The sequence below is a fragment of the Salvia hispanica genome, chromosome 2, assembly GCF_023119035.1.
Source record: "Salvia hispanica cultivar TCC Black 2014 chromosome 2, UniMelb_Shisp_WGS_1.0, whole genome shotgun sequence".
In the NCBI taxonomy this organism is placed as follows: Eukaryota; Viridiplantae; Streptophyta; class Magnoliopsida; order Lamiales; family Lamiaceae; genus Salvia; species Salvia hispanica.
The window spans coordinates 5,421,617-5,445,760 of NC_062966.1; the positions used below are offsets into that span (position 1 = coordinate 5,421,617).

The window sequence follows — 24,144 nt, forward strand, 5'->3', positions numbered from 1 at the left end:
AAGCGGAATATGTATTTGATGATTAGCTCGGCCTACTTTACAAATCATCTATGTATTCTTATTCCTATTGATTCTGGGATGTAGTACATATGTTATTTTAGTTAACTTCTATTCATAATCCGTGCATTTGCAGTTATGATGTTCCTATGGAGGTTTTCATTTTCTGTAACAAATATTTAAGTCTGAAAAGATTGGCCTGAATCGAAATAGTACTTCGTGATAATTAACATATTTTTTCAGTCCATAAGCAGCATTGGTGAAAAAATAAAACAATTATATTACTGTTATAAGTATTCATTACTGAATTGGTGTTTTCCATTCCATACCAAATGACTATTTTTTCTTCCAACAAGAGTAAGGAGCATTTACTGATTAAATACTTAAAAGATGCGTTTGATAGTACTCCCTATGTCCTCAAATAGGAGTCTTATTTTTCATTTTGGTCCATCCGCGAATAAGAGTTCCAGTTTATTATGACTATAAATGGTAAAGAGGTGTCATATACTCCCTCCGTCCATAAAAATAGGAATTTTGGGCATGACACAAGTTTTAATGTGAAATTATTAAAGTAGGGGAGAAGTAGATAAAAAAAGTAATTGAAGTATTGGTATTAGAGAATAAAGCTCACCTTATAAGATCGAGAGAATAATAAAACAGAAATGAGCTATTTTCCTGGGAGAGACTAGAATGGAAAAAGAAGACTATTTTCTCCTAATTTTCTTCCACTCATTTTCTTAACTCTTTTGTTAAATCCTGGTAGAAAAAAATGTGATTCCTATTAGCAAACATTGGAAGTAATAAGTTATAGTCTATTACTAATTTAATTTAGTGTAATAATGACTTGAAACTTCCATTCCAAGTAAAATGTGTTACCAATTCTTCTACTCTACTAAACACAGCCTTAGCCTTTCAATTATATATCAGGAAAGTCACTAAGATATGGCAAATAAGATTATAAGAGAATGTATCCCTATACTGCTACAAGTTGCCAACAAAAAGATTTACGAGAACCAGTCTTTTCAAATAAAGTTGCAATTAATTCAAATTAGATAAACTTATAATATTCCATTTGCTGTTAGATACCAAGAAAGGAATCTTGTTTTTTCTCTTTAGCAAAAAAGCAAACAGTAATATTCACACATTCCCTTTACTTTCGGTATTAAGGTTCACTTGGATCACAGAAATCAGACATATTCTAAATGATGAGTTGATTTAACTATTAATTTTTCATTGATTAAATGTCTAATCACTCATGCTCAATATTTCATGTATTCTATTTGATGAGTTGATTTAACTATAAATTCTCACTGATTAAATGTCTAATCACACATGTTCAATATTTTTCCTTAAAAGAATATGCCAATGGTGGATTTGATCATCATCTCGGAATAAAAGGTTTGCCTTTCTAGTGATGCAATTTCATCAAGAATTAGTGTTAAACCAGCATATTGCGCCATCCAACTATGTAGGATAAATATCAGTGTTATACTACAATGTTCGAAATCTCTCTTTATTTATTTGGCACAAATGCTCCATATTAGTATTCAATTAAATTTATAATATACACGCGTGGGTGGCATTTTATAATTCATAAAGTACAAAAATTTAAAATATTTATTATCAATGTGTATTTAAAACTAACCATTATTTTTATTTAATCGGTTCCTGAAAATTATATAATTCTAATTTAAAAAATCTATCATTACATTATTTTATTTACAGCTCATAATATTTGAATTAATAATTAATAATGTACTACTATAGATTACTTGGTGTACATACTAATAATATGGATTTTACGTTCATTAACACTATTTTTTTTTTCTCTTACCATATTAATTACTCCACGATAGAAATTGCTTTAGCTTTAATAATTGTGGAATTAATTAATAGTAAATATATATTTGAGCCTTAAAAATTTAAATAGGATTGGGGCGGTGAATTCTTAAGTTATTTTGAGCATGCGAAGCAAAAAGAGAAGCACCGGAGCGCCGTCGCTGTCCATTCAAAATACTCTTCCTCTCCCTCTCCCGCCCCAACTGTATAACTGGCACCCTTCTGCTTTCGTCTTCCCCTAATTGACTTTTTTTTGTTTGTTTGTTTGCTAAAGTTTGTTTATTGAATGCTTGCAGTTGTTTTGAAGGTGAAACCCTAGCTCGTTTCCTCAAATCGGTGCAGAGGTACCAAATTCTTATAATGCGTCGTATTTTTCGATTGATTTAATTGCAAGCTGTTTTGTTTGTTTGTTTGATCAGGGAGATCGAATCGGCGAGAATCGTAGACGAAACTCTGCCTCTTAAGATTTGGATTAAGGTCAGTTTTCCTTTCCTTTTCTTCCCTTTTCCATTATGAAAGGTAAGGAGATTGAATTGTTACACAATTTTGGGTTTATCAGCAACAATTTGCCGTGGGGGTAAATGAAGTCACGCGAGGACTTGAGCGAATGCCTCCTAATCGTGGAGATGAAAAATCTGTGGATGATGGTGGTGAAGCCAGGTGTGGCTACTTTCAGGTTGGTTGCTCTGTAGGAAGAGGGTTTTTTTCATTATTTACTTATGCTGGCTTTGATTTATGTGGTTCAGAGTTATCCTGTCAATAGTAGGTAGGGATTAAGGGGTTGGAAAAACATGATTTGAAAATATAGCCTGTTTAGACTGGGGTTTTGTTATTTGAGTTGGGATGTTGAAACATTTGCCCTCAAACGAAGCTATAATCTTGTTTTATAGATGATGGCTGGTGTGTTTGCTTGTTTAAGATTGCTTCTATAAGTATTTTATTGGAGAAAACTCTAGACATGGTGTGTTTCCCTTTCGACTCAGATGGCCCAAACCGGCTGCTAGACTGTGTTACAAAATGTTAGACGGTAATTTAGCTCGTCGTTCAACTTTCATCGTATTCTCATCTGTGTAGGCCTCAAGTTTGAAGATTTACTAATAGTCCTTCTGTATATGGAAGAAGTATTCTTCTTCTGTTATTCATGTCTTCAATTTCAAAGAATGAGAATTCTCTTGGTGGATTACATGTGTTCACAAGCATCATTAGCTACTTTTCGTCTTGTGGAATGTAGGTGATATTGGTAGCGTCAGACTGCAATCCTCGAACCTTGACAAAGCATCTACCAGCATTGGCCGCTTCAAGAAATGTGCCACTTATCTCTGTAAAAGATAGAAAAGAAGGTTCTTTAAGATTAGGCGAGCTGATAAAGGTGAAAACAGCAATCGCCATTGGAGTAAAGGTGAGTAGTAGCCATTGATCTGAGAACTTGTGTCTATTTCTAATTGCTTGTGTCTCCTTCAACTGTTTTTGCTTTCAGTTCCCTTTTGTAATGATCTTGCACCACATGCAGGCTAAAGGAAATGCTATCAATCAACTAATAAAAGAAGCCCTAACTAACAACAAGATCAATAGCACTGAAGACGAAGCATAAAGTTAGTTAGTTAGTGCCTTCCCTCATCAGCTGATGTTCTTCTCTAGCATCTGATGGCAGAGAGATAGAGAAGGACGTGATCAAATTAAGATAGAGAAGGACAACTATTCTTGATTGCGTTTGAATTCCTCTACAGGGAATCCTAGTAATGGTATTCAGTGTATGTAACTAACTAAAACCAGTAGCATGATCTATTTGAATGTAAAGATAGTTTATGCTAAGAAATTAGCTTTCTCGACATGTAATTTCATTCAGATTATTTTTTGCATAGTCATAAAGAAAGAATTAGCACAACCACCAAGCATGTAGCTCACATAAATTTCTTATCTGAAATCAAGAAAATCAACTACAACTTGGAAGAGAAAGGAAGAAGCTGATTTAGTTGTACATGTCTCTTATATATGATATAGATTGTCTGTCAAATGTACAAGATACTACTGTTATAACAGTTTGGTTTGGTTATCAGTTTGAAAAAATAATTCTTGATTTACCTCAAAGAATAAATATGTGAGGCATCGGTGGTGTGTTTTGGTGGATGTGAGGACGGGGTAATCTGCAACCTGAGGGCTAGATGAGATGAGAGATCATCCAAACCTCAGGATGCAGATTAGCTGATCCTCACACACAAAATTCCATCAGTACTGAAGAGATTTGAGAGTAGGTTTCATGCAAATAATGAATTGTATGCATGGGGAGAGGAATATATATAAGCTCCACATGATATTGAACTTGGACAGGGGTTTGATAACTGATACGATGCAATGAAATTTAACATTATTAAAATAAGAAATGATAAGGTTCCACCTTAATCATGTTGGATTCTGTTCTCTCATCACCAATCACACACAAGGGAACCTTTCCTTTATTCAGACAGCGATATTCATCCTTGACTGCTTTCTCAAGAAATGGCCACATTTCTTATTACAGCTCAATCCCGATGTGGTTTAAGTAATCGACAAGCTTCTTGAGTTTCTATTTTCTGTATCGATCGCTCACTTTGAGCATCACAATTGCTCTCCATCTCCATTTCTACTTTGATGCGAAAAAGCCTGGTGTATCGAAAGTGTTGTCATCTTTTGAGGGCCAAAGTTATTTGTAGAATCTGATGCAACTCGATCAGGTCACACACATCAACATTTGATAGAGAGGGATGCATCAAATCGGACTTTCACTTCATAACAATGGACTTAAAGTCGAATTGTGATTAGAAAACTCAAAATTCTCAGCTTCAGAAGGGAATATGTGGAAGCTTATTCCACTTTCCTTAGGTTGATGATTTGCATGCTGGTCCACCAAAACAACATTCTTGTTGCATTTCGATCTTGTGTAAACCAACAAAGGTGCTAAAAATGGTGAAGAAATATTAATCCAAAAACGACGTGGGAAAGAAAACTAAGCCGGAATCAGTTCTTGCTACCCAAAAAAGGAAACAAAAAAGAAAAAAACAGGACTAGATATTTTTTATTATCCTAACCGAAAAAAAATACTCCCTCTTTTTGGTAGAAAACTAAACTGGAAACCAGTTTTATTTTTAATATTTTAGTTACATGATTCGATCTATATTGTTAGGTTATAATGGCAAAGATTCAAGTTTTATAAGAAAGTTTGCAGAAAGAGAATAAATACTAATACTATAACTGATTTTTGTTACTCCTTTTGTTCCATAAAAATATGTGCATTTCAAATGACACTAAAATTAATGCACAATTGATAAATTAAAAAAGATGGAGGTAAAAGTAATTAAAGTGGTGTTCATGGATTCACATTATTATTAGTGTTTAATGGTAGGCCTATTGGTATAAGTTATAATTTATTATGTATATATCAGTAATAATTTGGGCACAACTTTCTTTAAATGAAAATGGGACAAACGAAAAATGTTCATATTTTTATGGGCCGGAGAGTATAAATGAATAATAGTAACAGTTCTATAAAAAAAGCGTTCGTATACACAATCTTAAACGGCACTTAGTAATCTGAAGAATTAACAATTAAATAAATGTAATGAATTAAATTATCTCACTAGCAATAATACAAAGCAACAGAGCTGAATAGCTCAGTTCATATAATACTAACATTTGAAAAAAATTATAGCTAAATCTACTGATGACCTAAATCATCAATAAGATAGAAGACCTAAAACTAGAGAATAAAATGCTCGCTATGGTAATGCATCGATTGCTAAATCAAGAATATCTGTAGACTTTACACTCAGACATCATCGTCCTTGGCAGCAACACAATTTACCGCTATAACTGAGAGATATCTACCTATATTAGTAACATTTCTTACAATTTAAATCAAAACTGGCCCTCGCGTTCCCCTTAGGGACAAGGGTTTAAGGACGTCGATAACCATTCAGTACACGCAAAAACTAACTGAACGGCCCTTGTGCTAGAAGCTTCTTCAATGTTTCATATGTCATGAATACAATGCCGACACCTGGAACAACCTTGTAGTATTCAGGCATTATCCCTCTATACATACCGCGGAGGCCTTCAGAACGGATTATGTGTTTCAAAGTTCCAAATAATCCAGTTTTGTACACTCGGGCTCGGCCAGCAGCACCTTCCAATTGCATTCTTCGCCTTACGAGGTCCAAAGGGAATGTCGCTGCAGCCAAAAAGAGTATGTCAGGTTAGTGACTTCTTCACCTTCAGATTTGGACAATTGCTCTTAAATATTCCAAGCTCTAATTATTGCACAAAGTTAACAGGTGTTGAACATGAGGGTTTCCTTGCTTAAAATCTAATGTGTAGCATCACTTCAAATTTGACTATGTGATACACAGTTATTACTCCTAAAGGCAACTAGTTTTTCAGACCACATTTGTACCATATTCAAGAAAACAGAACATCCAGCAGGCTGTTGCAATAATTTTGCATGCGAAAAAACTAGTATTAAAATAGAAATGCTTCTAGTCGTAATAAAAAACTCGATCACCATTATAAGCTGCCCACCTGTTGACGATGCAATGCCAGAAAGACTACCACAAGCAAGGCTCACCAATACATTAGAATCATCAGGCCTAGTTAAAAATAAAGAATACTTTTTAGCCCATTTATATACGAAGCAAGGATGCACAAAATCAAAGTAACATCAGTTTCCCTTACCTGCGAGAAAGCCAGGAAGATCTCAAACTCTCATAAACCGAAAAGCTTATTGCTATACTGGGCCCAACTCCCTGCAGCCAAAAGAATAAATTAAATGAAATCAAGATCTCTACAGATAGTTCGATAGCTATAGAACACAAGACATGATGGGAGGAAAGAAAGGTACCAATAATGTTGCACCTAGCCCTTTGTAGAGACCAAAAAATCCTTCATCTCGGCAGATGGTACGAATTGAATGCCTAATGCCTTGATAATATATAGTATTCCTCTACAATTTTCGAAAGAAAAAGCAAAATTTTAATTCATTAACAATTCAAAAGATGGGCATACGAGAGAAAATTTGCAGTTTAGCAGTCATAATGCTTCAACCACTATGTCAAAAAAGGACAAATTTAAAGTACAAGGTATAATTATCAGAAGGCATGTCTCCATTATTAAAGAAAACATCAGCAAACCAAGCTCTTAACTTAAACAAGATTAAGTCACACATTTTTGTAGTTATCTTCATTTCTTTTACCTATTAAAGTTTTCTGCTCATTCCAGTTATTTTTCCTATTTCACCTTCAATTTCAGTAATGCAATAGTTTACCTGTGCTGCCAGCCTTGTTCGGACAAGATCTAAAGGATATGTAGCAGAAGCAGCAGTCATTCCTGCCAAGCCACCACCGACAAAATGCACAAAAGCATCTGCATGTGGATGTTCTCCCTGGCCTTCAAGACCCGGTATTGATCTTAAAATCTGGGGGAAGCAAAAATACATCTATTGTCAACACGTGAACAAGCTTCGTCAATTAGAGAAATGCAATATTATCTAATAATGAATTTACTCACTCTTTTGTATTGTTCATAAGAATAGAAGTTGACAGAAGAATACGGAAGACGATGAGCTATAGTAACTAAATTCCCTTTCCAGAAGGCTCTAAAACCTTCTTCATTAACTATGCGCAACGCCTCGCGCCATATACAAGGTTTACTCAATATAGCTACATCCGAATGCATGCCTTGCACCTACCACGACGAGATTACAAAAATAAATTGGTTAGCAACTATCATAAAATCAAGCTTCAATTATACACTGTTAACCCAATTAACTAAATAATGAAGAATTAAGGATTGACCTAACAAGAAAAGAGTTTTCCTAAAACAAAAGTTTTTCATTTTAGAAACATTTAAACAAATTTGTGACAATTTTTTCCTGATTACAAATTTTCTCAGCAATAAAATAAAACAGAATGAAGAGTAAGGGTTGGAAAACAAGTAATTAACCTGAAACAGGATGGTGAGGCGGGCTAGGGGAGCAGTGCAGGTCTTGCTGAAAGCTCCGGCGATGCCACCGGCAAGGAGCTGCGGAATTGTGCCAATCTGCGATATTTGCGGCTGCTGCGGCCGCGGTTGTTGGTGTAGAAACTTCCTCGCGCCATCCACCCCGACCCTAGCTTCCATCAGTTCCAGCAGAAAAAAAAAAAAATTGAAAAATGCAGCTAGTAATTTTCCACTACAACGCCACAGATCTTCCGAGAAAATCTGCAGGAAGATCCGATTCCAGATTGTCGCCGACGAAGCCAATCGAACTCGTTATTCGTTGCGGAGACCTCTGAATCATGAGAAGGGCGTGAAATACTGTAAAACCCTGTGGAAAAACCCTAGTTTGGGTTGAGGAATATTACTTTGAATATGTTTTGCGTGGTTTGAACGTGCAAGCATTTTTGGAAACGCAACGACTAAGGCCGGCCCGAATTATAAAACTCGACGCTGGGCCCAAAATCATTATTTAACCCGAATGCTCAAAGCCAGCTCAACTTTACCCGCTCTCTCTTTTTCTATTTTTCTTTCTTTTTTTTTGGGTGGGGCGGTCAAATCGTGCAGGTGGATTATTATTGTGTCAACTCATTATCGACTCAATCCAATAAGGTCAAACCCAACCCAAAATCATCGGATTCTCATCGTGTCCCAACCAACGGGTTTGTGTCGTATTCATGCGTGTTATCGTGTACCCAAAAAAAAGTCAACCATCTGTTAATGATAATAACTTACTTTGGCACGACACATTAACGACTAAAACATGATGCTATTATACGATTTAAACACGATATTACACGATACAATAAAAAATTAACAAATTAAAATAATTATTTTCTTAATCTAAATAATAAAATTAATTATAGTAATATTAAATCAAAATAATAAAATTAAATAATTAAAAAATAATTTATTAATAAATCTAAGTATAATATTTTTTTTAAAATTCATAAAAAATTATGTATAGTATTTTTCAATTAATTGAAATTAAAGTATAATATTTTTAATTAATTAAAATTAAATTATAATATTTTTAATCAACAAAAATAAATAAAATTAAAGCTCAAAGGTATTTTAATTAAAAAAATAAGTTTTTTTCTTAACGTATAACCCAAACTCGACCCAAACCGACCCAACCCGACCCAACCCATTATCTTCGGGTTCTTATTGGGTCGACACTATAAGGACTCAAATCCTAAACGTGCGTGTCGTATCGTGTTAACTTCTTGGGGATCCGTATCGTATTATCGTGTCGTATAAAAAATTGTGAGCCCTAGTGAGAACCCCTTTTCTTTAATAAATCTCATTTAGAAGTGTTTTTAATTACGTCACATGGTAAAATATTCTTTATTAGTTCTAATTTAAAATCTTCTTATATTTTTTAATTTTTTTCCAATTAAGAAGTATTCTTCTTTTTTTTACTGGTTTCAACAACTAGTCATTTTTATATAAAGCGCGGTGGTGCTCGATCAGCTAAACAGTACTCCCTCCCTTAAAAAATTAGGGATGACACTGTACGAATTTTAATGTGAAATTGTAAAGTTGAAGAGAGGTAAAAAGAAAAAGTAATCGAAGTATTGTTAGAAAAGAATAAGACCCACCTTAAAAGAGAGAAAAAAAAGTTATTAAAAATAGAAATGAGCTATTTTTGTGGGACGGACAAAAATGGAAAAAGAAACTATTTTTATGGGATGATGGGAGTATAACATTGAGATATAAGTCAAAATTAGATTTCTCTAGTACTTCCTCCGTCCCATAAAAATAGAGACTTTTTCCATTTTGATTTATTCTGTAAAAAATACTATTGGGTAATTTTTGTCTCTCAAATATGAGACTCATTCTCCACAAACATACTCCAATAACTTTTCTTTCTATCTCCTTCTTACTTTATTAATTATGCATTAAAACACGTGTCATCCCAAATATCCCTATATTATGGAACGAGTGGTGTATTAAATTAGTCGTAAGAGTGGATGAGATATTAATAATCATGAGATACAATGTAATTTTAACATTGTAGAATCGAATCAAAATACATTGTCACACACCGACTATTTGAAAAAATGTACTCCCTCCGTCCCTGAATAAGAGTTACTAATTTCTATTTTGGTCCGTCCACAGTTAAGAGTAGCACTTTATTTTTACCATTAATGGTAAGTAGGTCTCACATTCCATTAACTCATTTTACTAATATTTTATTATAAAATCAATATAAAAGAAATGAGTCTCATATTCCACTAACTTTTTTAACCAACTTTTGTTTATATTTCTTAAAATTTGTGCTACAACTATAATGGAATAAGATAGAAAATTAGACAGTGACATTTGGTAAGAAGTTGACATTACAGCTAAACAACCCTTTTGATCACATATACTGAGTTCGCATAGTTATTATGGATCCTACTAGTAATAATGAGATAGTAAAATAGGCAACTTCCTTTTAAAAACTTCTGCTCCGTCCCAATAACATACACGTATTTCTTTTGGGGCCATCCTATTTTAAGTGAGATATTTTATTTTATGTTAAAAAAATAATTTTTTATCTTTCTCCTACATTATCTTAACTTCTATTTTTTCTCTATACTTTTCTCATTCGGTATTTTATTTTCTCTTCGTTTAACAATTAAACATAACTACCTAAATTTATGTGCCAAAAAAATGTCCCAACTCCCATGTAATAAGACGAAGGATTACAATATTAGAAAAACTATGATAAGTTTGATAGTATTAAAATCTAATTTAGGGAATAGTGAAATTTGTTTAGCATGTGAAATTTACGTAGTGTGTAGTGTGTGAAATGCGTGTAGTGTGTGTAGTGCGTGAAATGTATGAAATTGGTATAGTGTGTGAAATGTGTGTAGTGTGAGAAGTGTTTAGTGCGTGTGAAATGTGTGTAGTGTGTGAAGTGTGTATTGTTAATATATAGTGAAAAAATGTATAACTATATGAAATTTCAATTTTCTACTTTTGATATGAAATTCAAATTGTGGAATTAAAAGATTGAGAATTGCAATTTATTTCCAAATCCAAATATTTTTGTGGCACCAAACATTGGATTTGGAATTGAAGACTCCAACTCTAATTTCACACCTCCAATTCCACGTTCCCAAACATAGCCTCAGTGTATTTTATTCTTTCTTTTTTCTGTCTTCAAGTGGAAGAAGAATATGATTCTTTCTACGCAACTAGTAAAGTTGTTAGCAAATTTGTGAAATTATTGCAATCAGGAGTGAAATCCACATGCTAGGGACAATACTAATGCAAATTTTGGTTTGTGAAAATCCTTGTATTCATGTAATTGCAACTTATTTTTGTATTCAATTGCTCGTGATCCTTGGTTGTATTAAATGACATCCAAGTATAAGAGCATTGTGGTAGTGAAACTACTGACTTGAATATATCCTTAACCAATTTAGGAATTGTTATGATCAAGGAACTTAATGCTTTGTTTTATCCATATTTCTTATCGGGTATAAATTACTACCCCTTCTTAGTAGGATGAAATGAAATGATGGAATTAAATGTGATTCTTACTTCTAGCTATTCTATTAATTTGTTTGGTACATGTAAATGCAAAAAAAAATATTTTTCATTCTATTTCCACAGTCATTTCATTCCATCATATCAAGAATCTCTTAACCATGTGGTGCCTCTTCGTATAGGTTTACAAGGCGTTCGAGTCTGTTGCTAGACTGAGCGGCGCAACCCCTTTTGTGAATCTAGCTTTGAAGGCCATGTCGAAACATTTCACAATTTTAAAGCATGCTATCACTGATCAGCTGCACTTAATTATATGCCCAAAGGTCGTCCCATGCAGGATTTCTCGATTGGCGCCCTCAATGTGGTCTCCCTGAGCGTGCTGTGACTGTCCTCCGTGCTTGGTTGTTCAAATACTTTCTTCATCCGTGAGGATTGTTTTATTTCTAGCACCAACTCGACTTAATTAAATCAAAGCGCTATTGCAGCTATAGAAAAACAAACAAGGCCTCTCGAGGAACCACTAAGTGGCTGTTGTTCCAAGATCATGTTCTTTCATGTTTGATATGAAATGGTCTTCGAAACTGGTTCATAAATGCAAGAGTTGCTTTGGAAGTTGAAGGTGGAAGAGATACAAATGCTAGAGACGCGACAAAGAGAGGAAGGGAACGCGATTGATGGTGAATACACACATATTTCCCTTTGAAACGCAGCCGGGAGGAACAAAGTGAGGAAGCAATGGGGCAGCAGACAAAATGCAATACAACACTCTGCTGCAAAATCCTCTGTTGAAAAGTAAAATGCGGAAAATAAAACTCAAGAACTCTTGAAGACTACATTGTATTAAGCTTGAATTGTTTTCTTGATATACAGCACAACCCTATTTATAGGACTAGGAAGTAAATGTGTATAGGAACTTATAAACTTGGGACTCTACCATAATAAAGATATATTCCCTTGAGACCCTAAAAGTACTCTTTTCCACAATCCTGAGACTCTCATATTATATTTCCAACATCCTCACCATAATAATATGGGCGTTGGTTTGTGTAGTGGTGTTTCATTGACTCTGAGGCTTGGGTTGACCGACTCTTACCCGTTGAATGCAGCGCGTCGTTTCGGGCTGGATTCGCACCGGGAGAGCTATGGATTTGCACTTTGCAGCATATAGTCGACAGTTTATCGAATGACAGATGCTGCAGCATGATTTTGTGGGATGAGATAGTGTTTCTCATTTGGAAGCTTATTACTGAAGAAATGGTTAATTTTTTCTCTCGTCTCTCACTCATCTTCAATTAGTTCTAAAAATATTCTTCACTCTGTAGTATGTAAAAATTGTAAGGCAAGTAAAAATTTCACGGATGACGCATTAAAATTTTTATCATTATTTAATGATTTAATGATGTTCATTTTACAGTACAAAAAAATGGTAAATTTGTTCTAGAAAAATGATGGATTCATAATAACTGAAGCCATTAAATTAAATAATTAAGGGCTAAAAAAGTTCATATTTTATAAAGCTGAGGTGTTCTTTTAATTTTCAGATTGCGCTGTCACTATAAAAACAATACCTATTAACGAGCATCAAAATGATCGGTAAAATGGGATATACCGAACACCTATTTTAAGGTGCTCCGTTTTTGCTTCAGCGCAATATTTTTTTCGAGCACATTCCGAGCGCCACCCTTCTATTTTTTGAGAACCGATGGTGTTAAGCAACTAGTCAATGCAACCTTATGTGATTATTATGAGCACCTTGTTGTGCTCGGAACACTTATGCTAAATTATGCAAGCACCTCCATGTTTTCGGATGTTGTGAGCACCTTCATGTGCTCAGATTCTTCGAGTAGCTCGGTAGTTCTGAAAGTTCTCCTGACACATTCAAGTTCTCAGTAATAAATGATTTTTACGAGAACATATACGTGCTTGGAAACATGTTCTTTTTATTCTTTTTAAATAAATTATTTTCTGAATTTTTTAACAAAATTTGTTAAAAAATCAAACTTATTCTAATGAAAAAATAAAGTAAACAAAATTCAAATAACATAAAATAAAATAAAATAGTTTTACAGTTTATTTATTTTAATCAAACTAAATTATTATACATGTGTCAGTTTTTGAAATTTTCGTTAGTTAGGCAATTATGCCGCTCCGTTTACTTTTTCATTTAGTTCCTATAACACCATTAAAATTTGTTTATCTGAATCCACCCACACTTATGTTATATGATTATCCGAATCCGCTCACACTTCTGCAATTTGCAAGTTGTATGAATTTGTTGCCCCATTAATCCTCCACAGGTACATCTTCTTTTGAATCATTCACTATGTTATTTGTTGTATCATCATCTTCAATGTTATTCGTTGTATATTCTCATTTTATTTATCCGATAGGAATTGCTGTTCAAATAATATCTTTAAAATACCGGGTGTCGAAGAATATAGTGTCCTATAGATGCTCTTCGAGCCATTTCTACATAATAGACAAAACATTAACATAGATATGGAAAAATCATTTATTCTTGCTACAATTAAATACAATAGTAACAAAGATGGCATACTAAATAGATGAATGTGACAATCACCTATTATCATGTGTCAAAGAATCGTCTGATAGATGCTCCTCGATCCATTTCCACATAATAGACAAAACATTAACCTAGATATGGAAAAAACATGTATTCTTGATACAATTGAATGCAATAGTTACAAAGATGGCATACTAAATAGATTTAGGCGACAATCACCTATTATCTTAATGCATCATCAATTTGAGAAATATAATCAAAATCAGAAACTTTCCAGTAGAAGATGACATCAATCAATACCAATAGCAAGATTTGGATTCACCAATAATGGAAAATCAACCAAGATCATGAGACGGTTGAGAAGATTTATGGTTGAGTACATATATGACACGTGAAGAAAGTACAAGCCACGTAGTTCTTTTGGTTGGATCCACTGGCAACCTATCGGCGAAACGTGCCGACGAGATGGGACCGCATTGCAACAAGCTGATTATTGAGGATGCTTTAATTTTTGTGATATATCAAAGGCTCAAGCCAAAAATGGCGAGCATACATGTCAAACCAGGGACGGAACCAGAAATTCTGTGTAGGTGGGGCAAAATTCCATACAAAGACATTTTAAGAATTTTAGAAGGGACATTTATAATGGTATTTCAAAAAAATTTTAAAATAATGCTTAAAATAGCACTAATGAATTTTTTGAAGGTGAGGCATAGGATGCATGTACATCCGTCCCTGTGTCCAACGTACAACACTCACAAATAAGAGCAAAATCAAACACAACACAAGAGTTGCTCTGTGGATGCTCTAATATAAATTATCAGTGCTTGACTACGCCATTATAAAAAAAATACACGATTTTTGCTAATAAAAGATAACGCACGATTTTTGCTAGTTTCATTGGCAATAGAATTAAAGGGGAAATGAGTTGCTCAACAACTTTTGTAACGTAAACATGAAGCTGTGTTTAGGTATTTATTTCTATTTTAGTTCCAAGACAAAGAAACTCACATGCTAGATAGTGATAAAATACAAATTTATATATTGTATAAACTCAAAATTTCTCGGTACAGCTTCAATACTGTTTCAATATAATATAAACACAGTGTAAAATTTCAAGATTTTAATATCAACACAGTATCAACACAATATCAATCATTGACTACCGTTGAAATTCTGTTGACATTTTTCTGTTGATGCTTTTTTGTGATCTGTTACATTTTTCAATAATCCAGATCATAGTTTTGAGTTTGTACAATATTTAAAATTTTCATTTGAACACATTCTCTCACATGCTTTGGTAAATAAAAACCCTTTGTCATTTGAATCCATGACATAAATATAAAACTACTTTTAAGATAGATTCCCGTAAATAAATTTTTTTATGAATTTTGGCACATAGGAGCGCATTTTGCCGTTATTTCGAATTAGTTTTTGCGTGTTGATGCAAAATTCAGTTAATGTTTTGTCTTACTTTTGATAAAAAAATTCAGTTAATGTTTTGTCTTACTTTTGCCATGCTCCAATAATTATTATTATTATTATTATTATTATTATTATTATTATTATTATTATTATTATTAGTATTACTATTAGTATTATTACTATTATTATTATTATTATTATTACTATTACTATTATTATTATTACTATTACTATTATTATTATTACTATTATTATCATTACTATTATTATTATTATTACTATTATTATTATTATTATTACTACTATTATTATTATTATTACTACTACTATTACTACTACTATTATTATTACTACTACTACTATTATTACTACTACTATTACTACTACTCCCTCCGTCCCGGAGTATTAGACTCACTTCTTTTGGGCACATGATTTAAGAAATTGATATTTAAATAGTTAAAGTGGAGAGAGTAAAGTATGAGAGAGGGAAAAAGTAGGGGAGAGAAGAGAGAAAAAAGTAGGTGGAGAATAAAATAAGATAGATGTTTTTTGCTAAAAAAGGAAATGAGTCTAATATGTTGGGACATCCCAAAAGAGAAAGTTGGTCTAATACCTTGGGACGGAGGGAGTACTACTATTATTACTACTACTATTACTATTATTATTACTACTACTATTACTATTACTACTATTACTATTACTAGTACTATTACTATTACTACTACTACTATTACTATTACTACTACTATTACTATTACTATTATTATTACTATTACTATTACTATTATTATTATATTACTATTATTATTACTATTATTATTATTATTATTATTATTAGTAGTAGTATTATTAGTACTATTATTATTATTATTATTATTATTATTAGTAGTAGTACTATTATTAGTACTATTAGTACTATTATTACTATTAGTACTATTATTATTATTATTATTATTATTATTATTATTATTATTATTACTATTATTATTACTACTACTATTATTATTACTACTATTATTATTACTATTATTATTATTACTATTACTATTACTATTATTATTACTATTACTATTATTATTACTATTATTATTACTATTACTATTATTATTATTATTATTATTACTATTATTATTATTACTACTATTATTATTACTATTATTATTACTATTATTATTATTACTATTATTATTACTATTACTATTACTATTACTATTACTATTACTATTATTATTAATACTTTATTACTACTATTATTATTACTATTATTATTATTACTATTATTATTATTACTATTATTATTAGTATTTATTATTATTATTATTATTATTATTATTATTATTATTATTATTATTATGTCACATTTAAAGTGGAGTTTTCTTTTTCGTCATCGAATTTTCATGCTAGAATTTTATATAGCGATTGTTTAGTGAGTTAAGTGAAAAAACTAAACTGTAAAAATGAAATTTTCACATTTAAACATATGCAATTTTGAGTAAACTATATACTCCCTTCGTCCCATTAAATATGCAATATTTGGAAATCGGCACATGTTTTTATGTAGTGTTGTTTTGTGAGTTAATGAAGAGAGAGTAAAGTAAGAGAGAGAAAAAGTAGAGATAGAGATGTTTCCATTTTAGGAAACGTTTCATTTTCAATGGGACAACTAAAAATAAAAACGTTTCATTTCAAATGGGACAAAGGTAGTATAAGAAAGAGTACGTCTTTGAAACAACTGACAAGAAAAAGAGTGAGACTAACATGAAAATATAGTACTAGTTCACTATCTTTGTCCTGTTATATAGTCTTACTTTTTTAGTTTTAGTCCTTCATTAAAATTAGTCTTTATTTAATTTTAAATATTTTTTTTCTTTAACGAAATGAGTTACATTTTTTTTATTAATAACACTTAAATCATTTTTTTTTTCTATTTTTCTTGTCAATTTCGCATTCAAACTAATATCGCTATCTAAACTCATTTTTGTGTGTACGGAAATGGAGTAGTAAATTTGTACATACGGTCATGGGTCAAGATTAAAGTCTACGTATTTTAATAAATAGTAGATAAAATATCAATAAAAAAGTAAAATAGTCAGTTTGTTATAACATAATTTTCATTGTTTTTTTATACCAACATAGTGTATTACAAATATCAACACAATAACATGAGAATTTAACACTGTTTAATTGATATTGTACATGCATTATTCAGATTGATTGATGCATTTATTGACATAAAATTTGTTTATCAATATATACAAAAGCTGAAATAAAAATTACTCCCTCTGTCCCAAGGTATTAGACCAACTTTCTTTTTTGGGATGTCCCAACATATTAGACTCGTTTCCTTTTTTAGCAAAAAACATCTATCTTATTTTATTCTCCACCTACTTTTTTCTCTCTTCTCTCTCCTACTTTTTCCCTCTCTCATACTTTACTCTCTCCACTTTAACTATTTAAATATCAATTCCTTAAATCATGTGCCCAAAAGAAGTGAGTCTAATACTCCGGGACGGAGGGAGTATAAAATTTCATCATCCGATCATCGTGGTAACATATGCAATTGAGATCTTGTTAGAATCCTTTTTATGAAAAAATAATTTAAATCGAGAGATTTATACAAATATAAAAGTTTAAGACGAGTTTGAGGAGAGAGAAAGTAGTTAATTTTAAATATGGATTTGATACTAATAAGTTTATTTAATACTCTCTCCGTCCCATAGAAATTGGCCCTTTAGGGTTGACACGAGTTTTAACTTTTAATGCGTGACTCTTGTGTGCGATGGTTGGGCATGAATGGAGCTTGCTCGGTAGAAAGGAGAGTAAGCTTTCGGGAAGTAGAGATCGAACGTAGAAATACCAGTAGAACAATTCTTTATTACATACAATTAGTTTTAGTTAAAGGATAAAGCTGAACAGACGCTTCTTCTAAATTATAGTATAAGATTGGTTTAGCTGTGGATTAGATATGGTATACTTTTTAAATTACCATGTCAACTAGTATGACGTACTATCGTTATTTGTAGGAGGCATATAATTCTGAAATAAGCAAACGACCGTTATTTATAGGAGGCATATATTTGTGAAATAAGCAAACAAAGGTAATAAAATAAATAAAGAAATAAGCGATAATCTAGCCGTTATTATAATGGGAACTGGAATTTTATGGAGTAGTATTCCATTCTGTTAATGCGCGCACGAAAACGACGTATGTCCATAATTCTCCTGCTAATAATTCCAGAAGAATGAAATTAAATAAAAAAAAGTAAATGTCAAAATTGGTCCTAAATATATGTCCATTTTATCATTTTGGTCATAAACTTTATCTTTTGAATTTTTTGGTCCTGTACATTTCAAATTGGATCACAATTGGTCCTCTGTTAACAATTCCGTTAATATTTAACGGTCAACGATTTTAATCGCAATATTGACCAATTTAAGCAATTTTTAATTATTTTTTAAATAAAATCATAAATTATTTATTCCAATCACTTTCGTCTTCTTCCACCACTTTCATCAATGGTGGGAAGGGAGCGGAAGATTTTCACCGTTAACCCATCACGCCGTCACTGCCTCTCCGGCACGACGTCGCTCCGCCGCTGGGCCTCCTCTTTTATCTTATCCCTCACCGCAGATTGAATTCCTCTCCTCTGATTCCACGATCAGAGCTTGGGATTCCAGGTCTTTTCAGCGGGTCTTTTTTTTCTAATTTGTTTGTGGTGAAAGGACCGTTTTTATTTAGGATTATAATTTTCAGAAACTAATTCTTTTCCTGGATCAGCTATACATCAGATTATATGCGAAACTAAACGTTTCTGTGGTTAAATGTTGGAATGTTCATGACGCGTCATTTTGGCTAAGTGGGTGTTTTGGTTTGGGTTTTAATAAGGTGGTTTGGAAATGCAGGTGGCTTGCATAAGCGCAGGCCCTTCGGAGGAGGTATTCAGCTTCTCATTTGGAGGATCTGAGGATAAGATAAAAGAGGAGGCCAGCGGTGGAGCAACGTCGTGCCGGAGAGGCAGTGACGACGTGACGGGCTCACGGTGAAAATCTTCCGCTCCCTCCCCGCCATTGATGAAAGTGGAGGAAGAAGATGAAAGTGATTGAAATAAATAATTTATGATTTTATTTAAAAAATAATTAAAAATTGCTTAAATCGGTCAACATTGTGATTAAAATCGTTGACCGTTAAATATTAACGGAATTGTTAACGGAGGACCAATTGTGATCCGATTTGAAATGTACAGGACCAAAAAATTTAAAAGATAAAGTTTAGGACCAAAATGATAAAATGATCATATGTTCAGGACCAATTTTGACATTTACTCAAAAAGAATTGGAACTGAAGCTTCCAAGTCCAATTTCCCGAGTTGAGCTTCCAAGTCCAATTTCCCGAGTTGAGTTGTATGTACAAAAAGATAAGCAAAGAAGAGAAATGGATAAGCTGCGCAGAATGGAATTTGTTTGAATATTTCATTGACAGTTATTAAGATTGTAATTGTAAGATTAACGGTGATAATAAATAGAAATAAGAAGGAAGTAAAAGAAAATGATAAAATCAAGGTAGCAATTGGATCCATTGAGCCACACCCGGTACGCCTAAGTTCATCACAAACACCATATAATAACCCGGCGGAGCCACCTTCGAATTCGGCGGAGCTGTACACTTTATCCTATATCTCCCGCCATCTCCCTCCGGAGCCGGTGTCTGCACCGAAAGCTTCACCAGCCTCTGCCCCTGCGAAAACGAGTGCGTCGCAAACGGCGCGCTCGCCAAATTCACCTCCATCACCCCAACAACCGGAAGCTCCACCGCCACCGCCACCTCGAACACCTCCCCGTACCCCACCTTGGCCGGCAGTTCCACCAAACTAGGCCGCACATTGGCCTTATCCGCCGCTAAATATTCAGGCGAGAACGCTTCGATCCTCAATTCCGTCGGAAACTCGGCTTTAAAATTGTAGAAAAAATGCGGATTGCTCCCGGCGATCAAAACCCTCCCGTCCGGCAACAAATTCGCCGTGGAGTGATACATCCGCGGCACCGTCCCGGGATTCAGAGTCATGAACCGAAGCCCGACCGGCTGGTCCGGTCTATACAGTACCGGAAACAAACACGGTTGGGATGCCAGCTCAAAACCCTGGGTCCCAGCTTGAGCGCCATTAATAATTAAAACATCACCGCTTGGTAACATTACCATATCCCCCATGATCCGGCCAAACGGCATATTCTCCATCTCCCAAACCGAACCGGGCCGGGTCGCCTCGATCCGGCCACAGCTAGCGTGCGCCGGAGTATCCGTCGTCCTATCCAAATACGCCCCGTACTCCGCCCCGCCGCAAACGACCACCGTCGCCGACGAGTAATCTCCGGTCAGCGCGAGCATCACCGAAGATCCCGCCGACGGGTAATTCCTGGGGCCGCCGTCGAGAACCGGGTATGTGCGTGTGACCTGATTTGAAATGTAATCATACGACACCGCTTTGTTGTTAGCGAAAATAAACAATTGGGCGTTTGGAAGCAAGTGGACGTAGGGGTAGAGGTTATCCATTTGATTATCCTCAACTTGGTTGAAGAATGCGAAACCGATCTCCTTCCGCGGCGGGAAAAACTCGATGCTGCTGGCCGCCTTGCCTCCGATTATGATCACGGAGCCATCTGGCAGAATCTGATTGGTGGCGTACCAGCGCCCCCGGTACAGTTGGATATCCTGCAGTTCCTCCCAATCGCAGACCGAATCCGGTTCGCAGGGGGCGAATTTCCGGATTTTGCGAAAACCATCGAGATCTCCGCCGGTCTGGAGGAGGGTGCCGTCGGGGAGGAACTGGCCGGAGGAGCACCAGGTGTCGGTGAGGATGGTGAGAGGCCGGAGGTCGTTGGTTTTGAGGTCGAGGAGGATGGAATGGGCGGTGCAGTCGTTGCGGAGGCAGGTGGTTTGGGGGAGGAGTTTGGAGCGGGAGGGGCCAATGTGGGTGCGGTCGAGGAGGACTACGGTGTTGAACCTTGTCACCGCCGTGTGCATGGAGGCGATTCCGGCGTCAGCGACGAGGAGCTCCCACACGCCGGGGAGGTCGGCGGAGGCAGCGGCGCCGAAAATGATGAGTAGAGCTACGCCTACAAGGTTGGGTGCAGCAGACTTCATTGGATGATGACAGAGAGAGTGGAGACAACAGCAGTGAAGTTATACTCTGTAGCAGTCTGTGTCAGTGGATGGTGACATCACGAGTTTGAAAAAGCTAAGAAAGTATGACGTTGCCATATGCTTTTCCTTTTACCATGACTATACAAAATATTTTAGAGAAAAAATAAAATAACAAAAGAATAAAGTTCATAAAATATAAAATATTGATGGAATAAATTAAGAAATGAAATAGAATATGATGGATAATGATACTCCCTCCGTCCCGGCTAAGATGATACATTCTTTGGCCGACATGGGATTTTAGGAGTAATTGATTAATGTCTTTAATTGGAGAGAGAAAATGTGGGTGTAAGTATTAAAATAGAAAGAGAAAGAAAGATGAATATTTTAATTGGAGTGAGAAAAAATTGTTGAGTATATTAATTGGAGAGAGAAAGTTTCCAAAAAAGAAATGTGTTATTTTAGTTGGGACAAACTATAAAGGAAAACATGTCATCTTAAACGGGACGGAGGAAGTAATAATTAATTATATAATAAGTATAAAGGGGCTGAAAGGAGTTTTAAATTGTATCCATTTTATTTAAATGTGTAATTTTTGTTTTCTTACTTATTCAATTTTTGAATGTTTCTATACTAAGGAGTGGCGTAGGTTCATCCCATTTGCCAAGGTAAACCGGTGATTGAAACATGCAAAATTTCACATGGATGACGGCTCTACAAGGGATATCGACATAAAGTGCATTTATAATTATTAATAATAATAATAATAATAATAATAATAATAATAATAATAATAATAGTAATAGTAATAGGTAGTAGTAGTAATAATATTAATAATAATAATTGATTGGGAAACTAGGGCCTACCATTAGTATTTCTTCCGCTTGCAACTTATCCAAATTACTTATCACCGGACACTAGTGAAGCTGACTTGTTGGGTCTAAAATCATTCTCTAACACTTTCCAAAATTTACTTTGATTTATTTCAGTTTGTCAAATGGTACAATATTTGTAGATTCGTTTAAATAGGTTAATAAAATAAAAGAAACTTGTTGGGCTTGAGAAATACTAAGATGGAGAATATGGGCCTATCTCTAGGCTCTGTATTCCTCCAGCTTTACCTAGGTTAATAAAATAAAAGAAACTTGTTGGGCTTGAGAAATACTAAGATGGAGAATATGGGCCTATCTCTAGGCTCTGTATTCCTCCAGCTTTACCTTTGTACTAGTAAGAGCATCCACAATAGGGCGGCGATCGCCCGCCCCGATCGCGGCTGGCTAATGTGGCTGAAGCGGGCGGGCGGATTTTGTGGGGCGGAAGGGCTTTCGCCCTGAAAGCGGCGAGGACGAGCCGGAGGAGAGAGAAATGCGGCCGCCGCCGTGGCTATCTATTGCACGGCGAAACCGCCGCGGCGGTCGCCGATTTGCTTTTTTTTTTTTTTTTTAAATTTTAAATTTTGAATTTTTTTTTTTGCTTATTTTAAAATATAAATTCTAATTGAAATAAAATATACAAAGAATAAAAATAAAGTGAAATGTGGCTAACAAAAGTGTTCACTATTGCTGCGAAAACTTTTTTTTTTTGCTATAGACAAAAAACGTAAAAGTATCCGGCCAAAGTGTCCACTTTATTGTGGATGCTCTAATGTCTGCACTTTTATTTCTCCATCTCACAAACTCAGTCACAACTCAGACGCTCATACTCTCGGTTGGCCATGGCAGCGGCTGAGCGGCATACTGTATCCACACATTCCAAGGCCAAGCTCATGCCGGGCGGTGGCTTGGCCCTAATTGGCACTCAATGAAACAAAAAATTTGTAAGCTGCCTAATGAAGCAAAATACATTTGTATTAAGGATCTAATGAACCAAAAACTTTGCAGAAGAACTTGATGAAACAAAATTACTCACTCCGTTCCACAAAGTTTGTCCAATTTTATCATTTTCTTCTGTCCCATAAAGTTTATCCCAATTGAATTTTTTCCTAAAATAGACATTAAATACATCCCCAATCTCCTCAGTATGGATTCCTTATTCCACTATACATTTTCATTTACTACAAAATCAAGTACTCCATATGTTCCGTTTTAGTAGTCCTATTAATTTTTCTGTCCCCTTTTTGTAAAAATGATAAATAATATAGAGAAGAGTCTTATCTACATTATTGTCTCTCTTATTTTACCATTTCTCCACTTTAACTATTTTTTTTATCATTTTTACAAAAAGAGAGCAGAAAGTCAATGAGACTGTTAAAGCGGGACGAAGGGAGTAATTTTTTGAAACCCACGCCAAGTCAAACCGAGACAAATTTTATGGGACGAAAGGAGTATTAGTCAAGAACCTTCGAATGTATTATTTTTTTAGGACCCATTTATCTATGAGGGGTTATCTAGATTAATTTAAATGCTGTTGTGTTTTGTATGATCTATATATGATGATTTGATATAAAATAGCATAACGTAAATAAGATACAATTGTATCATGAATTCAGCAATTTTGTAATTGTTTTAGACATAATTGAATAGGCTGTAAAACAAAATGATTTGTTACTTTGTCAATGTGCCATTACTTATTACTCAATGTGCCATTACTTAAAACTAGTACTCCTTTCGTTTCAAGAAAGATGATCTCTTCTTTGGATGACACGAGAATTTATGTAAATTAATTTCATATATTGAGCGTATAGAACAAAGTAAAAAAGATACAACAAATTTATATTTAAAAAAAATAAAGTGAAAAA

The 24,144-nt window shown here is 34.2% G+C and overlaps 3 protein-coding genes across 3 annotated transcripts; 1 reads left to right on the forward strand and 2 right to left on the reverse strand.

The window, feature by feature from the left end:
- Positions 1 to 1,932: 1,932 nt before the first annotated feature.
- Positions 1,933 to 3,686, forward strand: LOC125207617. The gene is made up of 6 exons (XM_048107026.1): positions 1,933 to 2,041; positions 2,133 to 2,180; positions 2,256 to 2,313; positions 2,396 to 2,512; positions 3,068 to 3,235; positions 3,347 to 3,686. Exons 1-6 carry the CDS (start codon positions 1,962 to 1,964, stop codon positions 3,425 to 3,427), a joined length of 552 nt encoding a protein of 183 aa, XP_047962983.1. The 5' UTR covers positions 1,933 to 1,961; the 3' UTR covers positions 3,428 to 3,686.
- Positions 3,687 to 5,404: 1,718 nt separating this feature from the next.
- On the reverse strand, positions 5,405 to 8,241 carry LOC125204222 (mitochondrial substrate carrier family protein B). Its single transcript, XM_048102816.1, has 7 exons — positions 7,807 to 8,241; positions 7,372 to 7,548; positions 7,130 to 7,279; positions 6,707 to 6,808; positions 6,541 to 6,611; positions 6,388 to 6,455; positions 5,405 to 6,040 (listed from the first exon to the last, which is right to left on the reverse strand). The coding sequence occupies exons 1-7, from the start codon at positions 7,981 to 7,983 to the stop codon at positions 5,802 to 5,804; spliced, it is 984 nt and encodes a 327-aa protein (XP_047958773.1). The 5' UTR covers positions 7,984 to 8,241; the 3' UTR covers positions 5,405 to 5,801.
- Positions 8,242 to 19,705: 11,464 nt separating this feature from the next.
- On the reverse strand, positions 19,706 to 21,407 carry LOC125206174 (aldehyde oxidase GLOX). The gene has a single exon (XM_048105461.1). The coding sequence runs from the start codon at positions 21,405 to 21,407 to the stop codon at positions 19,824 to 19,826; it is 1,584 nt and encodes a 527-aa protein (XP_047961418.1). The 3' UTR covers positions 19,706 to 19,823.
- Positions 21,408 to 24,144: the final 2,737 nt, after the last annotated feature.

Bases quoted from the DNA above. Each gene is read 5' to 3' on its own strand.
- LOC125207617 (XM_048107026.1), top strand. From the start codon at position 1,962: ATGCGAAGCAAAAAGAGAAGCACCGGAGCGCCGTCGCTGTCCATTCAA. The intron at 2,042-2,132 runs GTATAACTGGCA...GAATGCTTGCAG, and splicing joins CTCCCTCTCCCGCCCCAACT to TTGTTTTGAAGGTGAAACCC. The intron at 2,314-2,395 runs GTCAGTTTTCCT...TGGGTTTATCAG, and splicing joins CTCTTAAGATTTGGATTAAG to CAACAATTTGCCGTGGGGGT.
- LOC125204222 (XM_048102816.1), bottom strand. From the start codon at position 7,983: ATGGAAGCTAGGGTCGGGGTGGATGGCGCGAGGAAGTTTCTACACCAA. The intron at 6,612-6,706 runs GTACCTTTCTTT...TTTTGGCTGCAG, and splicing joins GGCTAGGTGCAACATTATTG to GGAGTTGGGCCCAGTATAGC. The intron at 6,456-6,540 runs GTAAGGGAAACT...ATTTTTAACTAG, and splicing joins TCTTCCTGGCTTTCTCGCAG to GCCTGATGATTCTAATGTAT.
- LOC125206174 (XM_048105461.1), bottom strand. From the start codon at position 21,407: ATGAAGTCTGCTGCACCCAACCTTGTAGGCGTAGCTCTACTCATCATT.